Raw genomic sequence first — 12,018 nt, 5'->3', positions numbered from 1 at the left:
CTCAGGTTAACAGTGAAATTAAAATTAATATCATTATTTTCTAGTTTCCGATGTCAGTCACTTTTGTACATGAGGTTGTTTAAACTGAAGAAAGACAGTGCACTAAAATACTCCAAAACATTGACTGAACATCTCAAGGTAAATCATTATGGAGCTTTTATAACCAGTTTATTTTATTTGGCTGCAATTATTCTAGACACTTCATTTCTGTGATATTAAATAATTTTATTTTCTAGAATTCATATAACAGTGCGCAGGCTCAGTCACCTGGCGTAGGAAGGTAATTTATTTTTCCTGTGTGTATGCCTCTTGATTATTGTGAATGTTTTCTGCTATGATCTTGAATCCTCAAGTTTTAGTGGTCTAAACAAAGAATATTGTTATATGTGTTGAATGGTATGGTTCCAAAGGCAAAATGAATGCAAAAAAAAATGTCGGCCATTGTATTGAATAGCTAATTATGCTAATGTACTTTTAAGTGTATGATGTTTTTAAGAAAACGTAAGTCTTTAGTGTGCTACTTTAAGTTCCTTGGTTCAGACAAGAAAGCTCTGTCACCTTCTGCTAGCTACTGGACACAAAGTGAGGGATAAGGCTATTTGGGCTCTTCGACACTTCAAATTATATTACTGTTTATTTACCTCTTGTGATTCTTAACCCACAGGCTGCTGGTAGTTCAGGGAATTTTTACCATCATGAACTAACCAATTTGTAAACTAATAATGTACCATTTTATTATTACAGTTTTATTTTGCCTCCCTGTTCCCACCTTCCAATTTGGGGAAGGCATTTTTTCAACTGCAAATCCAAATTGTTGCTTTCCTTCTCCAGTGATGAATTTCTAAAATTAACAACTTGCGAACACTTTTTAATGAATCAATTTGGCTTTAGAATTTTTGAGGGACAAAAGATCGTCAAAGTCTAACTTCCCTTCCTTCAGTTTAAATTATCAGAGATCTCTGTTCTGGCTTGACTTTTTAGAACTTTGAGAGAATAATAAATAAACAGACTAAATTCTCTTCCTTCAGTTTAAATGGTCTGTTTCTCCTTTCAGCTGTTAGAACAGCCTGTTTGCACTATAAGCCAGTTCAAAATTAAATTGTAACAAATGTATCTCTCGATGCTCAGTCTGAGTGGCTGTATCCAATGCAACGAGAATGCACCCTTTTGAATTGCAGTCTCCGAATGGCTGTATCCCAGGGCAACAAAAATGCATTCTTTGACTCAGCTTCTGGAGCCTGCCTTAAAGCAGTAAGACTCCTTTTCCCAGCCTTAAAGGCACACCACATTCTTCCCAAAAAAAACCTACAGGATCATAACAGCAGTAAAATAGACACACAATTCATATGCGTTGAGTTAATGGATATGAACGGATCTATCAACCTAAAAGCTGGCAGTCTTGTGGTAGGTTTAGCCTAGTGCAGTCTTCTATTTAATGTACAATCTGGACTACTTCACATTCATGGGAGCTAGCAAAGATTTTTGTCAAGTTCCCATAATAGATGCATACTATAAACCACCAAATAGCAAAAAAAAAGGAATTGGAGGAAGAAACAAGGTGAGTAGCAGGCATAGAATAATAATCATGGGAGATTTCAACTATCCCCAGGTAGGAAGAAGTAGCAGAAGAAGAAAAGGAGGCTGTGGGGTTTAATTGAGGCAAATAAAATTAAGACCTAGATAGAGTGGATAGGAATGGCCTATTTCGATTAGGTCAATAACCAGGGGCATAGATTTAAAGTAATTGGTAGAAGGATTGGGGGGGAATTGTGTAATTTTTTGCACAGAGGGTGGTGAGGGGCTGAAAATCACTGCTTGAAAGGGTGTTAGAGGCAGAAACCCTCAACACATTTTAAAAACACTTGGATATGCACTTGATGTGCCATAACCTCCAGGGCTATGGACCAGGAGCTGGGAAGTGGGATTAGTCTGGATGGCTGTTTGTGTCCGTGTTGGCCGGCGATCAGCCCAAATGACTGCCTTTAGTGCCCTAAATCTTTTGATGTTTCTGAAAGGGAATCAAGTTTTTACAGTGTACACAGGGCTCCTTACTCAGTATGTAAGAAGTACAGTAAGAAAAGAACCACTGCTGGATCCTGTAATGGGTAATGAACCAGAACAGAGAGAAATGAGAGAGTATCTTATTAGCAATCACAATGTTTCAAGATTAGGATTGAGAGTGGCCTAAATAAGATCAAGACTAAGGTAATGGAATTGGAAAAGAGCAAATTAAGGTGGAATTCAAGAAGGTAAAATAGAAGAAAATATTGAAAAACTGAAAACTGTAGGGATTCTTTAAAAAGATCAATAGAGTTCAGGAGAAATCCATTCCACTAAAAACCCAAAACCAGCAAGCTAATTATGAGGCACTATGAATGAATAAAGAAATGAAGAAAATTGAATCTAAAGAAAAAGATGTATTACAAGAAATACTTCATATTTGAAAAGGAGGACGACAGAGGGGAATAAGAGAGAAGTTTTTTTTAAAAAAGGAATACAAGGAGAAATTATGAAATCAAGTTATCAAGGAATATGAAAAATAATAGTGTTCTATAGATGCATAAATAACAAAAGGTAAATTAAAGTAGGGCCACTGATGGATGAACAAGATAAACTCACACCACTAGAGGATGAACTTAAGAATATTAATACAGTTGGGATAGAAAGAAATAAAATAATTGACAAAATAGTGAAACGAAAAGAAGGTAAGATCCCAGGTCCAGATGGTAGGTGCCCAGGCATACTGGAGGAGATGGCGGCACTAGTTTATATATTCTTTCTTTTGGGCCTCCTTATCTCGAGAGACAATGGATACGCGCCTGGAGGTGGTCAGTGGTTTGTGAAGCAGCAGTTTATATATAAAAGAGGAGATAGTGCCAAAGGACTAACAGGCAGCTAATGCTCCTATATACAAGAAGGGAGATAGAACAAAACCTGGGAATTATAGACCAGTCAGTTTAATGCAAGTGATAGGAAAAAGTGCTGGAAACTATACTAAAAGAAGTGACAGAACATCTACAGACAGAAAATATAATTTAAAAATAGTCAGAATGGATTCCAAAAGGCTGTCATGCTAAACTACCTGATAAAATTCTTTAAACGGAAAGGGTAGACGAGGGTAATGCAGTAGACATCATGCACTTGGATTTTCAAAAGGCCTTCATAGAATCATAGAATGGTTCCAGTACAGAAGAGTCCATGTGGCTTTCTGCAAGAGTAATTGAGCTAGTTCTACTCACCCACCCTTTCCCCATAACTCTGCACATTTTTTTTTATCTTCAGGTGCTTATACAATTCCTTTTTGAAAGCCGCAATTGAATCTGCCCCCACTGTTTTTTCAGGCGGTGCATTCCAGATCCTAACCACTCGCATAAAAAAAAAAATTCTGCACGTCGCTTTTGGGTCTATTGTCAGTCACTTTAAATCTGTGTGCTCTGATTCTCAACTGTTCCAGTGGGAACAGTTTCACTCTATACTCTGTGTGGACGCCCTCATGATTTTGCACATTTCTAGCAAATCTCCTCTCAATCTTCTGAGGAGCTGGGGTAATCTAGCCACTGACGTGAAGACCCTAGAACCATTCTCGTAAATCTTTTTTGCACCCTGTATAAAGCCTTCACATCCTTGCTGAAGTGTGGTGCCCAGAATTGGACACATGATTGCATTTGAGCCTGAATCAGCATTTTATAAAGGCTCCACATACTTCCCTGCTTTTGTACTCTGTGCCTCTGTTTATAAAGCACAGGATCCCATATGGTTTTTTTCATTCACTTCCGAGGCCTGTTCTGCCACCTTCAGTTTGCACATGTAGTTTAGTTTAGTGATACAGCACTGAAACAGGCCCTTCGGCCCACCGAGTCTGTGCCGACCATCAACCACCCATTTATACTAATCCTACACTAATCCCATATTCCTACCACATCCCCACCTGTTCCTATATTTCCCTACCACCTACCTATACTAGGGGCAATTTATAATGGCCAATTTACCTACCAACCTGCAAGTCTTTTGGCCCGGGTTGCTGGAGCTGTGAGGCTGCGGTGCTAACCACTGCGCCACTGTGCTGCCCTCCAAGGTCCAAGGTCTCTCTGTTGCTTTACTCCCTTTAGAATTGTAGTCTTTATCTTATATTGCCTCTTATTTTTATCAAAATATGTCACTTCACATTTCTCTGCATTAAATTTCATGCATCACGTGTCCAGCAATTCCACCAGCTTGTCTGTCCTGTACTATCCTCCTCTCAGTTCAGAATACTTTCAAGTTTTGTGTCATCTGCAAATTTTGAAATTGTGCCCTAGACACCCAAGTCTAGATCATTAATATCTATCAAGTAAAGCAGTGGGCCTTGTACTTGGGGAGTGCCACTGTATACCTTCCTCCAGTCCAAAAAACAGCCGTTCACCACGACTGTTTCCAGTCACTCAGCCAACTTCATATCCTTGCCACCACTGTCCCTTTATTCTATGAGCTTCAACTTTGCTGACAAGCCTATTAGGTGGCAATTTATCAAACACCTTTTGGAAGTCCATATACACCACATCAACCTCATCAAACAAAACTCAAGCAAAAAAACTTCAATAAGGTACCACTAAATGGAAAGCAAATTGGTTAATGACAATCGGAGTAGGGGTAAAGGATAGATATTCAAATTAGCAGAAGGTAGAAAGTGGTACTGTGCAAGGATCAGTGCTAGGGCCACTGTTAATAATTTGCATTAATGATTTGGACTTAGGAACAAGTAACGCAGTATCAAAATTTTCAGACAATACCAAATTTGGGGGAGGTATAACTTAACAAAGGGAGAATGCAACATAATACATTAGAAAACTTGAAGACCGGACAATTAAGTGGCAAATTAACTTTAACATAGATAAATGTAAGGTGAAAAAGAAGAAACTGAATGGGGTAGATGAGCAAAGGGATCTAGGGATATTCATGAACAAATCATTAAAAGCAGAATTTCAGGTTAGCAAAGCAATTGATACTAAACAAGCACTTGAATTCTATACCTAGAAATAAATCCAAAAGTAGTGAATTTATGCTAAACTTGTATAGAACCTGGTCAGGCTGCACTTGCACAGTTCTGGTCTCCATACTGTAAAAAGTACATCGAAGCACTGGAGAAAGTGTAAAAAAGATTTACAGGGATGGTACCAGAATGAGAGATTACAACCATTGGAAAAGATTGAACATGTTGAGACTTAATCTTTAGAAAAGAGATGTAGAGGTGACCTGATAATCTTTAAAATTATGAATGGGTTTGACAGGATAAATGTGTTAACAATGTTTTCACTTGCAGCAGAATCCAAAACTAGGGACCATAAGTACAAAATAAATAAAAAGAATTATTAATAAATCCAATAGATAAAAAGAGAAGAAATTTCTTTACTCAGTGGTTCAACATGGAACTCACTAACAAAGGAAGTGGTTGAGGCAAATAGCTTTGAAGCTTTCAAAAGGAAACTAGACACGTACATGAGAAAGGAATATAAAGATAGATTAAAAACTGAGATGGGCTAGATAGAATGGATGTGACTAGTCCCATACAGACTAGTTGGACCGAATAGCCTGTTTGTACTGTATATTCTGTGTAATTTTATCCATCTTGCTGTATCCCTGAAAACTAACAATTTACCATATTCCCCTATTAAATATAAAAACTCACTTTTCCAACACTGCCATTAACTAATTTTCTACAAAATAAATGCTTCCCTTCACTCTTTAAATTTCTCATTGTTATGCCATCCACTGCAAACTATTTTAAATACTTGATTGAGCAGATTGTTGGTGTGCAGGAGGGCAGCAAGGCATGTCACACCAACAACTAATTTCTCAATTCACCACCATCCTGCAGCACCTTCATTCTGTCCATATAATTAATAAGCAGCCTGAGTTTTAAGAAAATTACATTTCTTTGGGTCTGCAAACAAATCCTTCCTGGGCCCTGCTTATTTTGACAGTTTGAGACTGGAGAGATTGAAGTTGTGGTTCTGCTGTTGCAACAGTGATCCATTCTTGACCATTTCAAATGTCACGATCATTTTTTTAAAAACTTGGTTTTAAAATGCTCTGAGCCTTTTTAAACTGTGCTCGACACTGAAGCTATACTCTGGCTTCAAACCTATGTTACGTGTTCTGCTTTTGTCCTGATGGAAGTGAGGTTCTCGCCATTGGACTCTGGAAATAGGTCAGAACCTGACTGGTATAATACTGCCACATTTTCAATTCTGTCCAATATAAACTGCTGAACAACAATGCAACACTGTCAGTATAGATACATCCTTAAATGACTCTCCTAGCTACAGGAAAAGCCAAAGAAGCCCATGTGTTGGTCAGTCCAAGTATAATCATTTCTAAGCATCAGTGCTGGCCCTGAGCTTGTGTGTGCATCTGTTGAGGTTGGGATTCTGCTTGTCAAATAAGCTGCTGACAATTTCTAGCTCTCTCATGCCACTGGATGAGGAGTCAGAGAGCAGCTGTAGAAGCATCCCTCAAAATGAGCCTGTATATTCAAGAGGATGAGGAAGAAGAGAACTAGAGACAAAACCAATTTATTCCTTAAGGCAGTTAAATCAGAAAGTATGTTCTTGTATTCTACCATTTCAGAAAGTGTGTAAATCTTTTTAAAGTTCTTTTTCCCTCTTCACTTCTTAGCAAAGCTGCAGGTACACCATCTCCAGTGTCTCCCAAACTCTCTCCGGGTAACACTGGAAGCTATTCCTCTGGAAGTAATACTTCCTCCAGCAGTTCTTCTGCCTCAGTCACAATACCACAGAGAATCCACCAGATGGCAGCTAGTTACGTTCAAGTCACATCCAATTTCCTGTATGCCACTGAAGTGTGGGACCAAGCTGACCAGCTGGGAAAAGAAAACAAAGGTAGGTTATAGAGGGATCTTTATTATATGACATATCTGTTATATTAATAGAATTCATTGTATCAGTGTTACCTGTGTTTGACAGGCCCAATTAACCCAATCTAGAACTCCCAACAACCGGATCAATCGGCATGGCATCAACAAATATGATAGCAGCCCCCTCAAACAATGGCCCAGCGTTTCCATGTTGTAAATATGTAAATCTTGCACCATTGCAGTGGAAACAAATAGCTTGCAATTTAGTCTGCAGCAAATTCCAATTATTTTTTGGATTCTGCAGCAAGGTTTGCTGTAAACAGAAAACTGAACATTACAGTTTCTAATTTTGTGGGCATAGGTTAGGCACAGCTTTCAACCAGGTACACTCTGGAAGGCAGGTTCAATGGGGACTGCAATATATGTGCTAGTTGGAACTCGCTGGTGGCTCAGCGAGTTAATCAGTGTGAAATAGGTCAGTGAGCAAGGGTATGATGGATGAGCAGGACTTGGTGTGAGTTAGGTTTTGAGCACCAGAGTTTTGGATGAGTTCAAGCTGCTTATGGAAGATGGAAGGCTGGCCAATGAACATTGGAATGGACAAGTCTACAGGCAGTAAAAATATGGATGAGGTTTCAGCAGCAGATGAGCTAGGGCAGGGGCAGAGAGGGGTGGTATTACTTATGTGGATGTAAGTTATGGCCTGGTGATGGATCAGATATGTGGTCAGAAGCTCATCTTGGGGTTAAGTGGGACACCAGGGTTGCAAATGGCCTAGTGCAGCCTCAGGAAGTGACTAGGAAGAGAGAGAGAATCTGTGACAAGGGAATGGAGTTTGTGGCTCGGACTGAAGACAATGGCTTCTGTCTTCCCAATATTTTGTTGGAGGAAATTTTTGTGTTTAGGTGGTCTATTGACTAGCTTTTGACCCACAAGGTACAAATTCTGGCTTAATCAAAATAGTGTGTTTATTGAGTACAGAAAGAATATACAAGCAATACTTAACCAACGGCAGTAGTTATGCAGCAGGATATAGGGTGTCCTCGGTCCTTGTCTTCCAAGCTGTTATGGCGCCGTCTTCTTTCTTGAGGTGTTCTATTGACTGTAGGTTGGTTTCTTCTTGAATCGGTGCAGCCCAAGTTGTCCCAGCACCTGCCATTTATGGCCCCCTCCAAGGGTTCCTTCCATATTAGGTTAGAGTCCACCTTAACCCTTTGGTCAGATATGACCTCACCTTCTGTACATCGTCCCTTCTTGATTAGTTTATAACAGTCAGATTATAGCTGATGTGACCCTGCCCTCTGTTCATTGTTTCTGCAGACAGCTTAATGGCCCAAGTCATTGTCACACAATGGGGAATGTTTTCTGTCCCCAACAATTTTCCAGTCTTAAATAGTCTCTGAATATCTTTATTTGCATTATCATCCTTCGTGAGGCCGACAAGTCTATCCCTTATTGTGACTAGTCTGTCTTAGTTGAAATGCAGAATGGGCATCCAGTCTCAGCAACGCTACTTCTGCTATTGTTACAGTAAACACCATCTCCCCCCGACAGTATACCAATATACATTTCACATTTAACAACATGCTTCTAAACACAAAGTCCATAACTTAGTTGTGATCTAATCATACATACATATATTATGCACAAAGTGTAACTATTCCCGAGCATAACCGGAAATATCACTTAAAAATCATTTTAATGTAAAACATAGTATCTCAAAAGTTTTATCAGACCTTAACTTACATAAATTCATCCAGCAGTTAAAACAGGGCAAAGGTTAATCCTTTAAGTTCCTGCAGCATCACTGGTTAGATGTTGGACAAATCAGTGACCATGGGTGGGACATGAGAGGTAGAGTTAAATGGAACCTGGAGATTTTTTTCAGATCCCTAGTCTTTGTTGAGTTAGCTGATCTCAACAGGGAGTGATTGGTTTCCATGTCCTTGGATAGGAAAGAGATTTTGATTCCTAATCACGATCTAGTGATGTCTGCAGGAAGAGTGCATTTCTAGATATCATGAACTGGATTTTGCAGTGGTAATGACAGTGAAACTATCAGCGTTCACTGTCATTACTGCACTGAAACTGACAGCAACATAAAAAGTCTGCATATGTGCAGAATGTGGACATCGAATTTGTTGTCAGTGAGTCAACAACTCCTCAGTGTGCTGTAGAGGTTTCCACAGACTTCAGTCTCCATTACAATCATGATTTGATGAAAACTTCCACTTCCACACTGCTAGTCTTTCTGTTAAAAACCCTTGGAAAAAGTTACACTTTGTTGAATGAGGTGTAATGGGGTTTTTAACAGCATACTAACTTCATAATTACTAAACAGACTTACTGGCCCTGAAAAGTGGAATTTCAAATTTTTCCATAAACAATGACCATAATCCACATTTTAAAAAATAGTTTGTTCATTAAGTTAATCCAATCATTTATTTTGTTACCTAAAATTTAAAATAAAAGTGAAGGATGTTAAGTGCTTTTAACTTCCTTGTTTGCTTTTCGTGACTACTTCAGTGTGATTGGCTGCTTACCTGCTTTCTGGCATCTTTGCTGCTACACGACAGGACAGTCCCTTGACTGCTGTTGGGAAAGGGGACGTTCACGCCATGAAGAACACTAGATCTTAGGCAGCTTTTTTCACAGTCAGTGGCGAGCATCCTTGCTTCACCGCTGACTGCCAAATCTGGGCCCATATGAATGCAGTATTATACTCAACAATGACTCCTTTGTGTGTAAATAATTTGCCACATTCACAATTAAATCTCAGATATGAATGATGTCCAGTTGGCCAAGTTAATAAAGAATGAGTGTCATTCACTAAACTGTATCCCACAGGAATCGATACCTTCAGGATATAAGAGAATTCAGGTGGTGAGAGGGGAAAGTAATTGTTCAAAAATAGATTGATATTTGCATTGGGATTATCTTGTTACAATAGGTCTGTGCGTTTTGGTCTGGAACAATACTTGGTGAAATTTGAAAAATTCTTTTGGTGGAGCGGTTAAAATCAGGGATACTCAAGAACCAAGAATTGGAGGAGCATGGATATCTCAGAAGGGTGTAGGACTGGGAGATTATAGAGCTAAGGAGGGGGCTAAAAGCCATGGAGGGATTTGAAAATAAGGATGAGTGTTCTAAGATTGTCTTTCCTTCCTCCTTTAAGATGCTGCTTGAAACCTACCTCTGGCCAAAGTTTTGGTCATCTGCCCTAATATCTCCTTTTGTGACTCAGTGTCAAATTTTGTATAACATTCTTGTGAAGCCCCTTGCGACATTTTATTTCATTAAAGATGCTATATAAGTACAAGTTGGTACTTTGTAGCACCTCAATTATGGCAATGGCACTTCCCTTTGGACTCTAGATATTGAATCAGTTGGGTGGATTTTAGGCTCGAGGGTGGGGAGGGGCATGGGGCGGAGAGCGTGCCAGGCACAGAGGGGTGGGGGGTGGGGAGAGAGCCCGACACCGGGGTGGAGGGGTGTGGGGAAGAGAGAGCCAGACAGATTGGGCGGTAGGGGGGATGCGGGTGTGGGGTGGAAGAGAGCGCCAGACACTCTATGCGATCAGGATCACTCCTGACAGATGGACATCTGTCTAGAATACTCTATCACTACATCAAGTGTGTGGGCAGATACTGACTACTTGCTAGGTATCTCACTAAATCTGTGTTCATAGTAAATAATCTCATCTAAAGCTTGTTCAAAAAGAAATTACATTTTTTTTGTTTTGATTAATAGTAAAATAAATTTCTAATGCCTTTATCCTTCCAAGATTTGCTCACCGGTCCCCTATGTAGGACAAAATTTGTAATGTGGCCCCTCACACGAAAAGGTTGGACACTCTGATATGACATTAATCTGAAACACATTGTGCCACTAGTTTTTCCTCTAAATTGATTCATAGGTTTTTTTAAAAAAGTAAATGTTAGAATTAAAGTAGGCTCAGCAGCTGACACCGCACTGAGCTTGCTCAAAGCTTCAGTCCCAGATTTGTCCAGTGGCCAAGTCCACATCTTTAGCTTGATTCAAATTTGTTAAAAACTGAATTTTGAAATGTTGTGTTATTTTAACTTAATTGGTGTGGAAGTGTAATTGTGGATGCCTTGTCTATTTGTTGTGGAATATTGGGACTAAAAGCTGACAAATCCCCTGGAACCGATGGCCTACACCCTAGGGTTTTAAAAGAGGTGGCTAGCAGAGATAGTGATGCATTGGATCTAGAACCCTTGCCGTAAATTGGAAGGTAGCAAATGTAACATCCTTGTTCAAGAAAGGGAAGAAAAAAACAGGGAACTGCAGGCCAGTTAGCCTGACAAGTCATTGGGAAATTGCTGGAATCCATTATTAAGGATGTGGTAACAGGACACTTTTTTTTTAAATCGCATGATTGGACAGAGTTAACACTGATTTATGAAAGGGAAATAGTGTTTGACAACCTTGTTTTTTGAAGTTGAAACTGGTAAGGTAGGTAAGAGGGAACCAGTGGATGTAGTGGATTTGGATTTTCAAAAAACATTCGATAAGGTACTGCACAAGAAGTTATTAGACAGAATTATGGTTTATTGGGTTTATTAGCATGGACTGAGGATAGGTTAGTGGACAGAAGACAGAGTAGGAATAAATAGGTCATTTTCAGGTTTCTGACTAACTAATGTGGTACTGCAAGGGTCAGTGCTTGGGCCTTAGCTATTTACAATCTACTAACTTAAGGGAACAGAGTGAAATGTCTCCAACTTTGCTGATGCAGTTAATTGGGAAAGTGAGCTGTTGGAGGATGCAGAGACTTCAAAAGGATTTAGACAGAGTGGACAAGAACATGGCAGGTGGAATATAATGTGGAGAAAATTGAAGTTATCTGCTTTGGTAGGAAAAATAGACGAGCAATTTTTTTAAATGGTGAGATACTGGAAAATGTTAATATTCAGAGGAATCTGGATGTCTTTTACATGAATTGCAGAAAGTTAACATGCAGGCACAGCAAACAATTAGGAAAGCAAATAGGATGTTAGCATTTATTACAAAGCAATTGGAATATAAGAGTAAAGACGACTTACTGGAATTATATAGTGCCTTGATAGGACCATACCTGGAGTAACGTTCCCCTTTCCTAAAGAAGGATATACCTGCCTTAAAAGGAGTGTAACAAAGGTTCA

The 12,018-nt window shown here is 39.3% G+C and overlaps 1 protein-coding gene across 9 annotated transcripts in view; it reads left to right on the top strand.

The window, feature by feature from the left end:
- Nucleotides 1-12,018, top strand: part of aff4 (AF4/FMR2 family, member 4) — a 150,473-nt gene that overhangs the window by 133,528 nt on the left and 4,927 nt on the right. For all 9 annotated transcript variants that reach the window (XM_068043847.1, XM_068043850.1, XM_068043852.1 and 6 more), the window contains 3 exons: nt 45-138; nt 237-280; nt 6,655-6,878. In XM_068043847.1, coding sequence (XP_067899948.1) covers nt 45-138; nt 237-280; nt 6,655-6,878 — 362 coding nt within the window. The remainder of the gene's footprint in view (nt 1-44; nt 139-236; nt 281-6,654; nt 6,879-12,018) is intronic.

The sequence above is a fragment of the Heterodontus francisci genome, chromosome 12 (assembly GCF_036365525.1).
Source record: "Heterodontus francisci isolate sHetFra1 chromosome 12, sHetFra1.hap1, whole genome shotgun sequence".
In the NCBI taxonomy this organism is placed as follows: domain Eukaryota; kingdom Metazoa; phylum Chordata; class Chondrichthyes; order Heterodontiformes; family Heterodontidae; genus Heterodontus; species Heterodontus francisci.
This window is presented reverse-complemented; position numbering and strand designations above follow the sequence as displayed.